Raw genomic sequence first — 19,785 nt, forward strand, 5'->3', positions numbered from 1 at the left:
GCATGAGTTGCACAGGCTTTTTACTAGGATGTGATTTGTATCCTATTGCATTTTGTGGGAGTACCTATTTGTAGATAACCCTTGCCATCTCTTTCAGTTTGTCGGGGGTTGTGGAAAGCAGTGTCTCAGACTGGTTGCCACCCATTTCAACCAACTTAGAAGTGAAGTCTTTGCATGTATGTATGTTGGTTAGGTTAAATCAAGGTAAAAGAACCTGCTACCCTTGGCTTATCCTTCCGTCCAATTAGCACTTGCTACCCCTTGTCTGTGGGCGTGGGGGGAGAACAGATGGAATACCATTAAGATTATTAAAGGAACAAAAAGTCTAAAAGCCCTGTTTAATTTCTGTAGTTTCCACTCCCTGTCCTGCTTACTAGTTTGAGCCTAGACGGAGGTTCAATAGGTGAAAGTCCTTGAAAGAGTTTGAGAGCCACCTGGTCTCCCTGGTTGTGACATTTTGAGCAGGATTGTATGTGATCTGAAAGAAATATGATGATTAGTTCTGAGATGTTGCTTTTTGGGGGGAGGTGAGTGGGGGGGGGGTAAAAGATTTTAATTGAGTGAGAAGCATTGTAAAGGGAAAGGTGAGCTGCCTCCAGTATGCGGCCTGGCTTATTAGTTTTGCGGATAATGGCTGGGCCACTGCCAGTTTAGTGTTTGTACTTGAGATGTTTGATGCTGTATACACTGCAGAACCCGGACTAAAGTATGTGTGGATGTTAACCGGACGTTTATATTGAATTAAGTGTTCAGATTGTTTGTGGTAATGTCAGAGGCATGTAGTACTCTGAAAACAACATTGAGCATGCCGTTTCAGATTTTTTTTCTTCAGTTTACTAAAAAAGGAATAGAGACATGGCTCATTCAGTGCACTTTTTTTTAGAAACTTCTCTTCTTGTAATTTGTTTTCCATGTGTGTATCTTTGGTTTACTGATGTGTGAGGTTGGTGGGGTAGGCTAGAGTTGGCAGTTGGAGTTTAAATGGTCTACCTGATCTAAAACACGATTCCACAGAAAATAGTTTCTTTAAACTCTGCCTTAACAAAGCAGCCCTTCTAGAGTAGCATTTCATATACAGGGTAACGCCCTGGTGTTTATACGTGCTTGTCATGCTGTAGTATGTAAAGCATTCTTCAGTGCAGAACATCACTTTAAGGGTCACTTGTGGTAATATTAAATACTTTGAACCATGCAAGATTGAGATATAACTCCATGTACACTAAGGGTCCAGGTATATGACTGCGATATTTAAGAATTGGCAGTGGCAGAGACGGGTCTTTGAAGTTTATGAGAAGGGATGATCAATTAACTGAGGAGTTGGCAGATTGGTCAGTAATTCTGCAGAAACTCTCGGGCCCTCCAGACTAGGTCGCACTGAGGAAGAATTGCGACCTCACTACATCTTCCAGAAAACATGAGGGGAAGTGGACAGAAGGGGAATTATTTAGAAGTGAACTACAACAAAGGATGCATGGTAAATAAATATCATGCTGTGGGAGAGTCGCTATGGTTTCTTGATGAAAGTTGATAAGAATGAAATAGGGTATTCAAAATAAAGCTGTAATGGGTTTAAGGAATACAAATGTGGAGTAACAGTCAGTGATAATAGCTTCCAATATCTGGAGCATAAGAAGAATGATACATTATGTATTGTTGATGGTGCTAAAGCAGAACTCTACACATTGCTATGTTCTATGTCCTGATTGTGGTTGTTGAAAGCAACGTGAAAATAAGTGTTTTAAATGTATTTCCCTTATGATGTTGTCTTTACTCTTGCTAGAAACTGCGAATGAAGAGCCAAGCATTTCACTTATTGACCAAACAATGAAGATGAGGAAAGAGGCAGCTGCTAGGAAGGTGGTCCTTGCCTGGGGTGTTCTCAATGTAGCAGTTGCAGGTCTTATATACACTGAAATGTAAGTAGAATTTTAAGAATATATATACCTGTTGCAACCAACCTTAGATGGGTTGATTTCACTCTTAGGAAGAAATTTAGCATGGCATCAGAAGACTCGTAAACATTTCAACCAAACAAGTGCACTTGAGAATGCTTCCGGTTAAAATGTATCGTAAACAAGTCGCTGGTTACTCCGCCATGGTAGCATTGCTGTGCAATGTGTACCAAAGTCTAGTAACTTGCACACAATCATCTAGCTGTACCTATTGGTCTTGCTCATCTAGTTTGATTAAAACTGTAGCACTAGTGGCTATTAGTAGTGTGACAGAGAAGCTATGAACTATCAGGCTGCTCTAGCTTGCCCTTATACCCGCATAAGACCTGCAGTATTCTTGAATGTGGTCTAAGTTGGTTTCGTTCCTTGCCAGCCTGTCTTTAGGACTGAGCATGTCTGAGCTCACAGAAAGCCCTCCATGATCAACTGACTGTAGATCATCTCTCTTTTGAAGAATTCTATGTTGAGGCATAGTGTAAAGATGATCCAAACGCCAAAAATCTTGGTAATACGATGTACCTTTATTGGTCATAAGTAGAGCGACCTCCAGCTCCTTCCCAGCATCTTCAGTACCGGTTAATATTCACAACATAACATTCTAAGCACCTAGCAACACCATATAATTCTATGGAGGATAAAACCTTACATATCTCCCCCATTACAATATAAAATAAATAAACAAATCAACATAAAACAAAAATAACATTACATGAAATAAATACACAAAAGAAGGTACCCACTAAGTAGCAGGACACTTTGCAACATTACCACAGCTCCAAGCAGAACCATCAGATAATATGAGAACATTTTTCTTAACACATTTCACACGTTTGGGCTGAGAATATTTACTATCTCCCTTAATAACAATACCACCTTTTTTAACCACAACCCAATCACCTTCCTTGATATCACACTCTCTCTCACCCTCATCCTCAAATTGTAGCTCTTTGCTGAATCAAACTGTTGCTTATCTACACCACTCTTAACTTTCGCACGATCTACCCAAACACACTCCCTACTCTTGAGCCAACCAGGAACTTCCTTCACTCCAGGTTCACGCCCCTTCAAGGAAACAAAAGGCGAGACACCAGTAATAGAATGTGGCGTAACCCTGTACGACCATACCATCTTCTTGAGTTCATCAGACCACGTCAAACCATTCGCCAATGATAGCTGAATGTTATCCATCAATAACCTGTTAATTCTCTCAACTAAACCATTGGCCTGCGGCCTGAACAATGCCACCTTTTCATGGCAAATTCCCATCTTATCCAAAAATTCTTTCATTTGCCTTGACACTAACTGCACTCCATTGTCCGACACCAACGTTTGCGGAATACCCTCATTCAAAAATGTTCTTTCCAAAAAATTAATCACTTTCTTGGTATCAATACTGTCAGTAGATTCTACCACAAACCACTTTGAGTGGTAATCTACAAGAACCATTAAAAATTTGCTGCGAACACCTAATCTAGAAATCGGACCAAGAAAATCGATCGCTAACTTTTCCCAAGGGCGTGCTGGAAAATCAACACAAGAAAGAGGAGGCTGTCTAACCAATTTTGTCTTATCACTCCCCGCACACGCATAACAGTTCTTTACAAGTTCATCAATTTCACCATCCATGCCTGGCCACCAAAATGACTCCCGAATCCTCCTCTTGGTCATATTCCTCCCCAAATGACCTTCGTGCCCTAAGCTCATAATTTTGTATCTAAGTTTGTATGGTGGTACCAATCTATTTCTTCTCCAAAGTTTATTCTCACAGACACTTAACTCCCCTTCCACATGGTAAAAGCCCTTAAGACGAACATCAGAACAAGAATCTTTAGACCATCCTTCAGAAACACACTTCATGACATGAGATATTAATTCATCGTCCGACATCGCATTCTCCAACTCTTCTCTGTCAAATGCCTGTATCTCATTGCACCTAATCAATCCATCCATGTCCGCTGACTCTTCAAACACAAAGTCCACCGGCATCCTTGACAAATAGTCTGCAACAACATTCTTCACACCCCTCATATACTCCACTTCAAAATTATATTCCACCACCGATAAAATCCACTTAGAAATCCTGGGAGTCACATTCCCCTCTAAACCTCTTCCACCCTTAAACAAATGTACAAGAGGTTTGTGATCCGTCCGCACTCTAAAAGGCAACCCCCAAAGGAAATATCTGAAATGCTTAATTCCCCAAGTACACGCAAGAGCTTCTCGCTCAATAACTGAATAGGAAACCTCGGCACCCCGAAGTCTCCTTGAAGCGAAACCAATAATTCTCTCTACACCATCACAGATCTGGGACAACACAGCCCCAATTCCTACAGCGCTAGCATCGGTGGTAACTAACGTTTTAGCTTTAACATCAAAGTGACCTAACGTTGGTGCATGTAAAACTCCCTTTTTAACAAATTTGAATACTTCCTCACACTCCTCATTCCATTCAAAGGCAACACCATTTTTCATTATCCACCTTAAAGGTTCAACCACACCAGAAAATCCCTTAATGAATTTAGAACAATATTCAGCTAATCCTAAGAAAGATCTTAGCTGATCTTTATTGGATGGAGTTGGTGCATCATTAATTGCAGAGATGATACTTTTCTTAGGCTTTATTCCCAAACCAGATATTTCATGCCCTAAATATGTTACCTTATCTCTCTTTAGCTGGCACTTATCTTTCTTTATTGTTAAACCATTCTTTTCCATACGCTCCAAAACTTCAATCAAGACTTTGTCATGATGATCACAATCTCTCCCAACTATAAGTACATCATCCTGGAAACATAGCACATTTTCATGCCTTCGAGAACCTGTTGCGTTACCCTCTGGAACACCGCTGAAGCAGACGCCAGCCCAAAAGGCATTCTACAATAACGAAATGCTCCCAGCGGTGTTACAAACGAAGTAAGATGTCTAGAATGCACATCTAAGTCAATTTGGTGGTAAGCTGAGGACATCTCAATCACGCTAAAAATCACTCCACCACCCATGGCACTCAACATTTCAGATATGTTGGGTAATGGTTGTCTGTCAACCCAAATGTTCTTATTGAGGTCGTGTAAATCCACACAGAGCCGAATTTTGGCTCCCCCATCCTTGGGTGCGACCACAATGGGTGCAAGCCACTCAGAAGCCTCAATGGGCTCAATAATTTTTACTTTTAAGAGCTTATCGAATTCCTCTTGGAGAGGACCTCTCATCAAATACGGTACATTCCTCACTTTATGATCTACCGGAACAGCATATTTCTTGAGTATAATTTTGTGAGAAAACCCCCCTCAATTTCCCAAGTTCTTCAGAAAAGACACAAGGAAATCTCTTCATAATATCAATTTCAAAAGCATCAACATTGAGTATGGGCAAAGATGAGACAGGTTCAGCTGCATTAGGGTTTGAAAGAATTCCAAGGTCTTTCTGGTGACGCCATCCAAGCAAGTTTGAACCTTGCTTTGTCAAATAAACCCGTCCAAATACCTTTCGATGGGAAAAAGTAATCACCATCCATTTAAGTCCCAAAATGTCAACGGTCCTCCCACTGTACCCCACTGCTTTGATATCCGGAACATCCCAAGAACCAACATCAGACTCCTCACCCCACACCTTCGCATACATTTCTTGAGATAACAGTGTATAAAGACTTCCAGAGTCAATCAACATCCTAACATCCTTCGTGCCAGGATACTTAAGATCTCTAATATCAAAATTAATAAGACAATGTGGTTTCGCAAGCTTATCTGAACTCTCAGTAGCTACGTCTAGAAGCTTAGAAACACTACTACATTCTACATCCAAAGATGAACTCTCAGCACTATCTACCAAGGACACTCCATCAACACATACATTAATTCTTTTTTTTTTTTTTTTTTTTTTGTTGTAAGACCTTTATTGATAGAAATCGCAGATACAACACAACAAAGAGCCCGAGGGCTCACATATACAGTACGATGCAATACAGTAAGCGCAAAGGATCCGATTCAGGAATATTAAGGTCTAATTTTTAAAGTTCTTGTTCCGAAGGATAGACTAGAGCAGGATATCATAGCACAACAGGTTGGTTCCGGTCTATGACGATCAGGATAGATAAATGCACATTGTAACAAAAAACCAGAATCGCTGCGTACCACCTAGGAGATAAACGTCTAAACCCAGAAAGAAAGAAATAGAAAAAGAATAGAAGGCCCATAGAACCAAAAATAAAAACAAACCCCCCCCCATCCACCCCCCACCCCGCACCCCTGCAGCTGGCTACGGCCTACCCCCCCCCCTAGCAGTGTGCCTGTCGCCCAATAAAAGGAGTCCCGAAATATAGAGAGTAAGAAAAGAGTCCTAATCTAAAACTCTCGTGAAAGAAAGAAAGGCGGGGAGGAGTCCACCACCCGTCCCTCGGCCCCACCCTCCCGTAAGGCCAATAACAGCGCAAAATATGGCGTCCAGCGGTGGTAAGCAGTACAAGCAAAAGAAGTTGGAAGCACAGAGGCAGCCCACAGCATAATCAAGGGTAGCAATCCACAACCCACATATCAGTCCCCGGCATCACCCTCCCATAATTCCAATAATGGCGTGAAGCGCAAAATCCGGTGACAAAAACATTACTAGCAAAGCATTTTATAAGCACGAAACCGGCACATTGTACAATCAGAGAAATCAGCATGTCGCATATCCAGCTCGGTCAGCAACGAGGAACCCATCAGTCAATGATAGGAGGCGTTCATCCCTGTCCCGTTTTATCTCGTTCACCACTGCTTACCAGAGTGTCCCAAAAGAACGCGAACAGCAACCCAAAAATGTCAAATCGATTCAACCACCCAATCGTGTCAGCTGCGCGCAAGTCCAATGGTCCCAGCCTGGGCAAGAAATGAACCATCCCCATGGTATATTGCGGAGCCGAGCCAGGAAGGAATTTGTCAACATCCAACAACATCCGAGGCGGCCCCCGGGCGATGGGGAGTATGGCTTGGAGCGAGCACTCCCGTCGCGATACCAGTCCGAGGTCTTCACGTCGCCCCAGACATGCAACATCCTCAGCATGGTATGTTTCGAGGTTCGGAGTCTCAGATCCGCCATTATAATGTAGGGCAGCCATCTTGTTGGAGACGGACATGGAACAAGGAAAGTCGCTATGTACCTGTAAATCTTCCATTCTCAATCTTCCCAGTGCGCTCACGATATCATCCACCGTGTTGATCAGGGTTTGAAAAGAGTGAGCCATAAAGTGACGGAGGGAGAGAACAGCAGCCAAAAGATCGCCATAACCCAAGTCTCCTCTACTCTCCCCTCAGAGTGCATCCCCCTGCGCCACAATTTCGCCATCACACTGTAGCCCAGGCTCCCCCAGGCTGTATTCCATCATGTCCGCTGTAGGCGTGAGTGTGGACACTCCGAGTCAGGCCAGGGTACTCAAGGTGGGAAGCCAAAGTTCCGTGCACTATTATAGTGGCAGACGATGCCAGTATGTTGCCACAAGCTAAGATCCATAGAGACGTTCTCCTGCAAAAAGTAGCGGGAGTAGAAATTCGGGAGCCTCCCGCAGATCGCGGGACATTACTCAAGCCGTTTCTCGGCGGCCAGCAAACAGGGCACTTGCAGCCGTGCGGTTGCCCTGTACAAAGAGCCAGGCACGATTAAATCCGTACCTACAGTCCAGCAGGGTTTGCGTGCTGAAGTTCGGCCGTCTCGCACATGAAATAATCCGACCGGATCTCCGCGATCGTTGGCATCCCGTGTTGTGCACTTGGCAGCCGGCCTCGCTACCTACTCGAGGCCCCGGTCTCAGAGCTGCTGCGGGCCGCAGAGTTCAATCGGTCATTTCTCCCGCTCGCGAAGATGTTACAGCTTCAGGATTTCTCCTTGGGTCGCCGGAAGTCATCATCGTCCACAATTCGCCACTGCGGTTCAGGATAGCCGGCAGGATTGCTGCAAAGGAGGAGATGGTCCTCGGAGCCGAGGGACTGGGCGTCCTACCCGGACGCCATCTTGGCTCCTCCCTCCATACATTAATTCTTGAACATTTTCACAACAATCATCAATTTCATTAACATATTGAGTTTTGGCATTACAAGCTTTAGCTATCTGACCCCTTCTACCGCATGCTCTACAAATAGCATTTCTAGCCATACATCGTGTACTAGACGCAACATGACTAGGAGCACCACATCTATAGCACTTTATTACACGGGAATTCGCTTGTGTTTGTTGACCAACAGGCACAGAACGAGTTTGTCCAAAAGGCTTGGCAAAAGCTTTTGAATCTAGTTTACTACCAGCCTTAACCACTTTCGTTTCTTCCACACAAGCTTGGACCTCAGAATCTTTTGCAGTAATATCTTTAGATGTTATGGAATTGGTACACTTATCCATCTCTTTATCCAGAGATCGGTATTCTCTAAACCCTTGGCAATTTGTATATCTTCTTCTAGGGTGCAATCTTTAATAAGTAATTTTTCCCTCACCCTTTTGTTATTGGTGCATCTGACAATTTGATCACGAATGAGGGAATCACCAAGATTCTCAAATTGACAATTTAAAGACAACCCCCTCAAAGCTGCTACATAACTCCCAATATCTTCATCAACCTTCTGTACACGACAAAAGAACTTATGTCTCTCTAAAACCGTGTTAATTTTGGTTACAAATCTCTTCTCTAACATTTGCATACTCATTTCATACACATTACAAGGCTGCCCACCCCCATTCCTAAAGAAATTTCAGGTAAGTCTTCATATAATCGTCTGCCTTCCACTCCCAAATGATGTAATAAAATTGCTTGTTTGCGAATAGGCCCATACTTGTCAGAACCAGTGGCAAAAACATAAGTTAGGAATAATTTTTTCCATTCTTTCCACGGCACTGATGGTTCACCCGGAGTAGGAAGGAAAGAAGGGGGTGCAGCGAGACTTTGATCAGCCATGTAAAAGCAAAATAGAACAAGCATTTACAATGCAATGGGTCTCGCAGCATTAAAGTTTGAGATATTGGCATTGTGTATGACAATGCGTTGCATAAAATTTTTAGCAAACTTTGAATTGGTGAGCAGTGAGTGTGTGCAAGAGTATGCTGTTGCTCACAGCTGTTTTTATTCACACAGCTCTGATGATGCACCTCACGCACGGGGCTGACGCAGTTATTATTCACACAGCTCTGATGATGCACCGCAGGCACGGGCTCACAGCTGTTATTATTCACACAGCTCTGATGATGCACCGCAGGCACGGGCTCACAGCTGTTATTATTCACACAGCTCTGATGATGCACCTCAGCACGGGGCTGACGCAGTTATTATTCACACAGCTCTGATGATGCGCCTCACGCACGGCGCTGACGCAATTATTCACACAGCTCTGATGATGCACCTCGGGCACGGGCTCACAGCTGTTATTATTCACACAGCTCTGATGATGCACCTCAGCACGGGGCTGACGCAGTTATTATTCACACAGCTCTGATGATGCACCTCAGGCACGGGCTCACAGCTGTTATTATTCACACAGCTCTGATGATGCACCTCAGGCACGGGCTCACAGCTGTTATTATTTACACAGCTCTGATGATGCACCTCAGCACGGGGCTCACAGCTGTTATTATTCACACAGCTCTTATGATGCACCTCAGCACGGGGCTGACGCAGTTATTATTCACACAGCTCTGATGATGCACCTCAGCACGGGGCTGCCGGCAGTTATTATTCACAGCTCCCTCTCGCAGCGAGCCCCGGAAGCATGGCAGACAAAGCGATCGCTTTCACTTTCGCGATCGCTTGAAAAACAAGACGTGCGCGTGCAATGACAACCAGCATGGGGGGCGTGTCTTAGCCCGGCTCACGTAGCCCCGTAGTAATCATACACAATCCTGCTGTAAATCCTAAATCCGCGATATCCTACCTGTCGTCCCGGTCACCACATACCCTGGGCTGCAATCTGCGACCTCCGAAGCTGCAGCCCCAGCCACCCAACATCGGAGTTTTGCGCGCGGCCCAACCTGCGACTGCCATTGTCAGCTGGTGCCAGAGTGTGGCATGGACCCGGAGTTGTGCGGGTACCTGGACCCCACCCCTGACCTGACGATGACCGCTAATTCTATTACAGGACCGGAGGCTTCGGATTATGCTTCTCTTTCTTATATTTGCCACTCACAGCAGCCAATGAAAAACGTTTTGTATGCAATAAAAACTACATTTCCCATGATGCTTGTACATACATCACATCCTGTATAGCCCCATAAGAGCTGCTGCATCCTGTGTCTCCTCCTCTTTCTTTGCTGCTCACGCAGCCAGTTAAGTGCTCTCTACTTTATGATATGATTAATGTCTTGGTTGACTAACGGATTTATTTGAGGTTAATGCCAGTAGTTTGCGCTCATTGCGCACTGTATTACAGGCCTTGCGTTTAGTTCGCTTGATGTTGCAATGCTTTGCGCTTATATCGCGCTATGTTTCATGCTTGTGGCGTGATTGTGGTTTGTGGGAGCTGGAAGCGCACGTGTTACGTGCAGTCATGGTGCTTAACGTACGGCGCTCCCTAAGTTCAAGACTGCTTGCTGGCGGCGCTCTGGATATACCACAGTATCGATGTTGTCCTCAAATTGCAAAGGGTCCTAGGGGTCTGTGTTGGTGTTTACGCTGCATTTCATGTTTTTCTTGCGTTAGCGCTCGCGGGCGCCATGGGTTGTTTTTACCGCCTTGGAGGGCGGAGCGGCTCCCGCTGGGAGCAGCGTACTCAAGGACGCTTTTATTTGTCACATGGCCTGCGGGCATTACCGCGTTCTTGCAGGGGCTGTGTGCGGCGCCGGATGTGGCGCCTCCTCCTGCAGCGGAGTCTGGCACTTTACCGCTACATCTCCGCAGAGCTCAGCGTACTCAAGGACGCTTTTATTTGTTACATGGCCTGCGGGCATTACCGCGTTCTTGCAGGGGCTGTGTGCGGCGCCGGATGTGGCGCCTCCTCCTGCAGCGGAGTCTGGCACTTTACCGCTACATCTCCGCAGAGCTTCAGGGCTCGCCTCGATGAAGGCAAGCGCGCGTCGCCTCCTTGCCACGTCCTAGGGCTGTGGGTCCGGTGATGTTTCCTCTACGCGGGGGCCCCCCCCCCCCTTTTGAAAGGCGCTCTGTGCTCCCGCTGATCAGCGCATGCCGCGCTTCCCTGCCGAGGTCTTCAGGTTTGATCAGCTTCGTGTGGATCGGTCTACACGTGGCCTCGGGGCAAGGTCTGCTGCCTTTGATTTCCATGGTACAGGGTTCGATCCCGGGTGCCCCGAGTCATGTCCGTTTTTTCTATAATGTTATAATTTGTGTTTTCTCACGATTCCAGTTTACTATTCTCCTGGGATATGTTTCGCTGTTTATACTGGACGGCAATATGCACTTGGCAGTTTTTTGGTAGCGCTGATGCAACTTTCAATGGCTCCTGCGGGAGTGGTGTGGTCGCTCTGCTTATGCCGGCGAGATTAATCCTCATGAGGGGCCTAGACTGCCGCAAACTGAATCAAACACTCCTCCTGGAGCTGGAATTCGGCGCTAGAGTGCGCCATGATGTATTAGGTGAATGTGTTTGTGTCTTGATTTGTTGCTCCTGGATGAGGGGCCTAGTCTGCCGCAAACTGAATCAAACACTCCTCCTGGAGCTGGAATTCGGCGCTAGAGTGCGCCATGATGTATTAGGTGAATGTGTTTGTGTCTTGATTTGTTGCTTCTGGATTGCATTCCAACGGTGCTCTTTTCCACGTTGCGTAAGTTTCCGGTCACTTCCATGGGGTTGTTTGAATTATTGCGCGGTCACGCGCTGTCTCCGCCAAAGGCTTTCCCTAGTAGCCGAGTGCGGTTATGGAGTCATAACGCTCCGGTGTGCGTAACCCATTTGGGCACAATTTGGGCTTACTTTGGGCACTTTGGCCTACGCACGTCGCAGGCGTCCCTTGTTTGTTTGGTTTGAGGTCCCGGTGCCTCCTGCTTACCTGGGCAGATTCCTGGTAGCCTCCAGGCTTTAACAATAGGCTGGCCCTCGGAGTGCGCACACGCTCCTTGTATTTTACAAAGACTCCCGACGCCCTCTGGGCTGGTATAATGACTACAGCTTTGCTGAGGGGCCGATGCATTATTCATTTCTCTGTTTTAGTGTGCACAGGGTTGGCTCCCCCTCGACTCCTCCATTGCACTGTGCCTTGCACTTCATATATATAGAACATAGATGTCCCTTGAGGATGATGTTGGAATATATGTATGTATATATATATATTTCTATATTGGAGGATGACAACTACTGATGGGAGCGCGAGAGCCTCCTGAACGGATTATGTTGACACCCAGGTTCTTCCCGTTCTTGTGTGGTCAACAGGGCCTCATGTTTGACGTTACCTACCTCAGGGTGACAGGGCTTGATTGACGCCCATTTTGGTCTGCTACCACAATACCTTCAAGAGCCCAAGTAGCGCATGCGTTCGTTTTTGTCTATTTACTTATTATTTTTACGTTAGTTATTGTCTTTATTCTTTTCCATAGTGTTTCCGCAGTTCCTGGCATATAGCGTTCAGGAGAGAGTCTGGTTCTCTCCTTCCCGGCAAGGGCAGTTGTTCCGATAGTGGTACTAAGGGTTGATGCGAGGGATAGGCTATCCCTCCTCAGTTCCCTCTTACCGTCCGAGTGCCGTGTTGTGCTCTCAGGTTCATTGGTTACTTAGAGGTATGGTTGATCTATCCTGGCAGGCCTTGGCCTCCCAGTTCCAGACGTCGGCGGATGGATATGTTGGGATTGCTCGGTTATAACCTTCATGCATTTGGGCCTTTAATTTGGGTTCCGAGTTTATCTTACTACTATGCGGCTCAGTGGCTTTATCCCCACTTTACAATGCGAGGATGCATTTCCGATGGTATTAGTACGAGAGTTTCCCTTTGGGTGGATGCCTCGGTAGTGGTGTGTTGGGCACCGTCATGCTGTCAGTTTTTCCGACCCTTCCAGTTATTCGGGCTCTTTGTCGTGCACGCCTCTGGTGGCTTGCTGTTCAGCATGCACAATGTCTCAACTGCGAGTACGATCAGCGGATATGGGCATATAAGTCATCTTCATAGTGGAATAATTTCAGGACTCAGGTCGTCTTGCCGACGATTTTCATATTCAGATTGTTGTGGTATAACTCCTTAGCCGACATGGCAGTAAAGGTTGGCTCCATCTGGTTTCCTGGTATTCTGACGACTGGTCGCATCTTTCGTGCAAGGAGGACTCCATTTTGGAATCCCAATGCCCCTGGGTCGGCGGAGGACGGCTCGTTCTCCCGCCTTTTCTTGCAATTTTCTCCTTTTTCTAATGTAGTGACACTCATGTAAATCAAGGCAGATGCCTTATGGTTCACCAGAGAGCTACGGCCCGCAGATTCATAGTTGCCATTTAGTAGGCGGGTCCGGGTTGACACATGGCAATGTGGTGCGAACAGTTTTCCCTAGGTGTATGTATTCCGACTTTGCTTTATTGCGATCAAGTTTACGGTATCTACGTTACCTTCTTGGTTCTCGAACGCGTTCTTTTCGTATTTCTGGACCTTTCATTCCCTGCAGACGTTTCGGTGATAGAGATAGCTTGTGGATATGCCCGCCATTGGCGGCTTTGTGAGGACTGATTTCTTCTGGTGGATTGCTTTCCAAATGTGTACGGGGACTTCAGTAACGTTCTCCTTATAACGTCCATTTGGCCGTTTTCCTGCGGCTCTTCTCGGTTCAGGGCAGGTTGCTGACCTTGAGTCGGGTTTCTTTCCAATTCTTTTGGTGGCCTGCGTTTACAAACGGGACGTTTATTATTGTCAGGCTGTGTTACGAAGTATTCCACCTTCGGGGGTTCCTATGGCGAGGCAAGCCCGCGTTTTACAGGTATAGTATGTACTATTACTTGCCCTGTCGGCGAGGTCTGACATGCATGTGGTCAGGGCCTTGTCACACGACTTTGCACTTTATGGGTGTTTCTTCCGATGCCTCATGGCTTACGACGATGGTTCTCGGAATTGCAATCTGATATGATTTTTCGACTATATGTTCATGATTGTTGATGATTGTTATCATTTTCTATGTGAGTACGAGGCTATTACAGCCGATGGTTGAGGGCCTTTGGCCGGAATGGGTGTTGGAACACTGGTGATACGCAGTTTGCTCAAGTACAATACTTATCATTCTTGTTTGGATAATTCTCATTGTTGTGCAAGTTTTAACTTTTCTGATGGAGTTTCTCAGACTCTATTTAAACTGTATTATGTACCGGTGGGAGATTTCAGACTGTAGTTGTGTTACTAAGCGTTAAACTAGCATAATCCGAAGCCTCCGGTCCTGTAATAGAATCAAAAATTAGCTAGCATTCGCGCCAAGAATTTTCAATTCTATTAAGGACACGGAGGCGAGGATTATCCCACCCGGTTTATTACAGTATTGGTAATAATTACCCACCCGAATGTACTTGATATTCTGTATCAGCAGAAGTTACGGGTTTTTCCTGTCTCATTCCTTTCAGCTTCGAGTAAAGAAGAAGGAGCAGGTGTTCTTCTGGCTTAAAAGACGTGATTCGTCCAGTTGACGATGGTTCGCCATGTTGAAGGATGTTTCTTGAGATTCATATCCGTGAAAAGGACTGGATTTATTAATGTTTGTTCTCCATGTTGAAGGATGTTTATTGTGACTCTTATTCCGTAAAATGGACTGGATTTATTAATGTGTGGACTGTATATGTTCGAGCAAAGAAAGAGGAGGAGACACAGGATGCAGCAGCTCTTATGGGGCTATACAGGATGTGATGTATGTACAAGCATCATGGGAAATGTAGTTTTTATTGCATACAAAACGTTTTTCATTGGCTGCTGTGAGTGGCAAATATAAGAAAGAGAAGCATAATCCTCGCCTCCGTGTCCTTAATAGAATTGAAAATTCTTGGCGCGAATGCTAGCTAATTTTTGACTCTGCTTAGCAAAGAGAGTGCCCCAGGTTCGTGCCTCCTTGGTTTTCCCGGTTGCTGCCGGGGCCCCAGCTGAGCGCGGAAGCATTGTCCACCGCAACAATTGTACGCAGGAGCTGTTGGGCACCGATGAGCCGCTCGCGGCTGTGAGCCGCGTTAGACATCGAGCGGCCGGCGGTGCCATTTTGACCTCTCTCTGCTACAGAGAGTAGAACATAATTTGGAGAACTGGTGAGGCAGGTGAGGAGCGGTGGGGGACGTGTGTGTGTGTGTGTGTGTGTGTGTGTGTGTGTGTGTGTGTGTGTGTGTGTGTGTGTGTGTGTGTGTGTGTGTGTGTACAATTTCGTCAATTATCGCTTCAATACAGCGTATAACAGCGTTCGAGGAATACAAAATGGCCAATACGTACGGGTCACGATTTGACCCCGCGTGCGTAGTCGACACAAAAGAAGTCTCAAAGAAGCTCTCGTCCGCACTCGAAGCTCTTGCGTGAATGGATTCCAACGCGCAAGTTCGATCTAAGCTCGTAGACGACGGCTCGAGATGACTGAAGATGCAGGTAACGCCATTAGAACTTCTTTGAAAAATGCGCCAAGCCAGTGGTGAACCTTGGGGGAAGCGTTTCCAAATAAATCGCCTCCAAATACATGAAGAAACCGTCCCAATAGCTCACGGATATTAAGGCATTGGTGGCATAGTTGTCGTTTGTTGTAATCCAAAAATGAGTAGGAATCACGATGCAAATACAATGAATTCCTTGAAAGTTTCTCGAAAATAAGTAAATCTACAGTTGAATGCTTCAAAGCGGTAGTAATAAATGTACATACCAGTGATAATATATTCGAAAAGTTCCAACGGAGTATTGAAAGCAATTGATGGAGTAAAAATGTATACTTTCAAGAAGTACCATCCAGGGGTGAAGGTCAACTCATCTGTCCCCTGCCAGAAAAGTCCTTGTGCCCTCGTCGCCAATGAAAAGATGATCCAAACGCCAAAAATCTTGGTAATAAGATGTATCTTTATTGGTCATAAGTAGAGAGACCTCCAGCTCCTTCCCAGCATCTTCAGTACTGGTTACTATTCACAACATAACATTCTAAGCACCTAGCAACACCATATAATTCTATGGAGGATAAATCCTTACACATAGGTCTTTTGTTTTGGATTTTACTGGTAAGATGTTCCTATTGAATCTCTCGAAGAAGGATGAAACTAAAGTCACTTTCTTGAAGTATTTTCCCATTCGGTGGTCGAAAGTAATGAGGAAGTGAAACGGACTGTAATAAGGTCCTCTAACATTCTCTCTGGAACTCTTAAATTGACCTACTGGCCCACATGCCCAATGTTACCAATTAATCAATGCCTAGGAACTGTGAAACCCCTTCTCCCACACTTGTCTCAAGCAACCTTTACTGGATATATAGTATAAATTGGTGAAACATGCAAAGTCCCCTCTAATTGGGTCTTTTCCTGAATTGGCAGAACTAGATGTAGGTTTTGCAGCATGGATCCCATTCTGGGTTCACATGATTTGCATTATCCTCCTGTATAGTGGTTGTGTCTGGAATCTTCTTATTAGTTCCTGTTGGAAATGTCCCTTTTTGCAGGGTTATTTATCCCCAAATGTTTTGCTTCTTCCTCCTTTGGTTTGCCTGACCTATGGTTGTTGGCTATAGAACTCTGGGCATTTTACCACTGCTGATCAGTGTTAAAGTGCATATGCTCTCTGTGTAAATCGTTATTGTGATTGGTTATCCATGATTGGCATATTTGTTTTACCAGTAGGTCCCTAGAAAAGTGCACCGAGTTTGCCAGGGCTGGTAATTAAAATGCTACTAGTGGGCTTGCAGCACTGATTGTGCCACCCACGTGAATAGCGCTGAAAAGAGGTCTCAGGCCTGCCACCGCAGTGCCTTTGTGCAGTTTTTTTACCTGCCATGTCGACCTGGCCAGTGCACCCACTTGCCAGGCCTTACCCTTCCATTTTCTTACACATTGGATACCACTATGGTTGGCCCAAGGTACCCCCCCTGGGCAGGGTGCAGTGTATGTGAAAAGTTAGGACATGTACTAGTGTGGGTGACATGTTCTGATGGTGAAATACTTCCAATTTCGTTTTTTCCAATTGAATGGCTATCTTGCCCGTAGGACAGAATGGGGAATGCTGTGTGACATCTTAACCTGCATATCTTCCCAAAGAAGCAAGATGGAAAATTGAAATCTGGTACCTTACAAAATGTATCAAAGTTGCACCACCACCAAACTCAGTTTACACAGTCTAATCAATATAGTTTGTTCAATAAATGCGAATTCCTTCTCCTGTATGTTTTTCTTCTTTTTATTTGTTCAATTGCAGCCAACGCGTTTCGTTCTGAAACCAGAACTTCTTCAGGGCTGTAAAATTAAACCATATGCAAGCGTATAAAATCACCATCCCACATATTTATATCAAACAACACAAAAACAACAGTGTGTATATACAAATATATACAAAGTGCCACATTAATAAAAATACAGACAATAAAATACACCAAATTGCAAAAAAATAATTTTGAAAATAAAAAACCCATTTTTAAAATACATCACAAAATATGATTGTTGCACTGAATGGCTTATTATAATTGTTATTATTGCAATGTTTCATATTGATCAGATTTGGGCCAAACGATAATGGCAAATTCATATGGGGAAGAGCAAAAGAGCCAAAAAGTGAAAAAAGAGAGTATAAGGAAGCATCAAACCATAAGGAACTGCTATACATCATCCCAATACATTCCTCCATCACGACCAACCTATGAAAAATCGGGTTTCTTAATAACCTAACATTCTCAAAAGAAGAATCTGCCATTAAGCAGATTAGCAATCAAAAAACCAAAGTCACAGTACTGTCATTTCCTAACCAAATCAGAAGTTTCAAAGAGAAAGACCGGAACTCCTATTCCAAACAAATTAGTAAAGATACAAAAGAACATGTATAACTGGCGCTTGACATATAGTGTTTTCTCGCAAAATGCGGCTATACAGTAGTGTAATTTCCTCCGTAGGTGCACAAGAAAAGGGTCCCCATACTTCATGTGGTCCCCTCCATATTATTCTGAAGGATAAATAAGTTGCCCCATGTGAGACCAAAAAGTTGCGGCACGAATAATCTACAACTAAACAAACTATGTTTAGATAGGTAGGATATATCAACATGCCTACCTGAAAGAGTTAGATCTAATTCCCTTATATTTTGCTTTTTTCTCTTTATCTCATCGATTCTTTATACAATTGTTCCATACAATTATCACTTGCAATCATATTCCTTTTGTTTGCAATTGTTTTCCAAAAATAGGGGATTTAAAGAGGTGAATTGTGTACACGACCCAGACCCGGCATCCGTTAATAGCCTACAAAAAAAGTGTATGCATACATGAAATAAAAGCTTCTAGATAGTATCTCCAGTTAACTTATTGCGTGTTCTTAAAAAAAGTCCGTTAACCAATCCTACCCCACCGTGACTCATGTGGTAACGAGAAAATTCCACAAAATGAGGATTTCTTTCCTTTTTTTAAAAAAATTCCCAAAGTGATGCTTTATTTCTATGCGCTAGTTTCCAAAAAGGAGCAATGCACATATCCTGCCTTAATATTACATCGGACGCAACACGCCCGATGACGATTTTAGATTAGAGAAGTGTGTTACTTTGTATGTATATATGAAAAGGATCCCCAAATTCGAACTGATATACTTTGGCCAGCAAGTTGAGTTCTCCCACATTAGAAATGGGAAAAGCGTATATTCGAATCCCGTACTTAAAAAAAAATATATAAATCCCCAATATGAAACACTTTCCCCGGAAGGACGTATTGGATGCTCCCTCATCCACCGGTGAATTCTTCTCCAATGCCACCACAAGTTCAAACATATTTACCTCTGATATCGGTCCGAGCTCCCCCCAAGTAGCCAAGCGAAAACCGCCAAATCCGCAGCCTCCCGGCACTGTGAAACTGGCATCCAAAAGTAGTGAAACCTGGCGTCCCACGCGGTCTTTGCCTCATTCCTAACGTGCCTATACGGAAACAACTACAAGAGCAGCGCCATTTTGTAATATTAACAAATAGATTGTAACACATATAAAAAGGGGACAAATTGTGTTCATAGCAGAAATACCACGGTCAAGATCCATGTATTTGGAAACAGGGATCAATTGATTCCAATCGTTCATACTTATCTATTTTATGACAAAAGCGGTAGTGCGGAAAATCGGTCACGGACTTTTAGGGAAATTACAAACAACAATGTCACAATGTCTCCCTCTTTAGATACTTTATCTTAATAAAAGGAAACGCGCAATTCATAACCTTTAATTATTTCATCAATGATCATCACACATATAAGGTATGTTATAGTGTGGCCAATAAAGTTACAATCAGAATAGGAAAAGAAAAAAAAACAAAAACGAGGAAGAAATTCAGATGTACTTATATTCATACACCTCAATCATACCAGGAAATTCCTTACTCACAATGGAAATACCTATATTATGTAATGTATTAAAAATCATATGTATTTTGGACCATTTCCAATCGGCCCCAATTTTCAAAAAGACCCTATTGAGGGGCACTCGTAACTTGGAGCAATCGTTCTAGAAGAATGTAAATAAAATGACGTGCAGCTCCCTACCGTGTTCAAACAGAGTCCTTATACTTGAGCAGATCAAGAGAGGAAGAAAAGAGGGTGCGAACAGTAGAAGACAGAGTAGACACAGGGAAAGTAGCAAATAATGTACACAAGCACAGAATAACTTCTCTCTATATATCAAAACAAAGGGGTGGTAATGCGGAAATCATACATAATAAAGCATTTTGTCATTGGTTATGGGCCACTTCTCTACACAGCTTAAGCCCATAGCTAATTACTTCAACA

The 19,785-nt window shown here is 44.2% G+C and overlaps 1 protein-coding gene across 3 annotated transcripts in view; it reads left to right on the top strand.

The window, feature by feature from the left end:
• Positions 1–19,785, top strand: part of TMEM209 (transmembrane protein 209) — a 310,927-nt gene that overhangs the window by 42,632 nt on the left and 248,510 nt on the right. For all 3 annotated transcript variants that reach the window (XM_078677577.1, XM_078677562.1, XM_078677568.1), the window contains exon 3: positions 1,781–1,916. In XM_078677577.1, the coding sequence (XP_078533703.1) occupies positions 1,781–1,916 (136 nt within the window). The remainder of the gene's footprint in view (positions 1–1,780; positions 1,917–19,785) is intronic.

The sequence above is a fragment of the Lissotriton helveticus genome, chromosome 1_1 (genome assembly GCF_964261635.1).
Source record: "Lissotriton helveticus chromosome 1_1, aLisHel1.1, whole genome shotgun sequence".
NCBI classification, from domain to species: domain Eukaryota; kingdom Metazoa; phylum Chordata; class Amphibia; order Caudata; family Salamandridae; genus Lissotriton; species Lissotriton helveticus.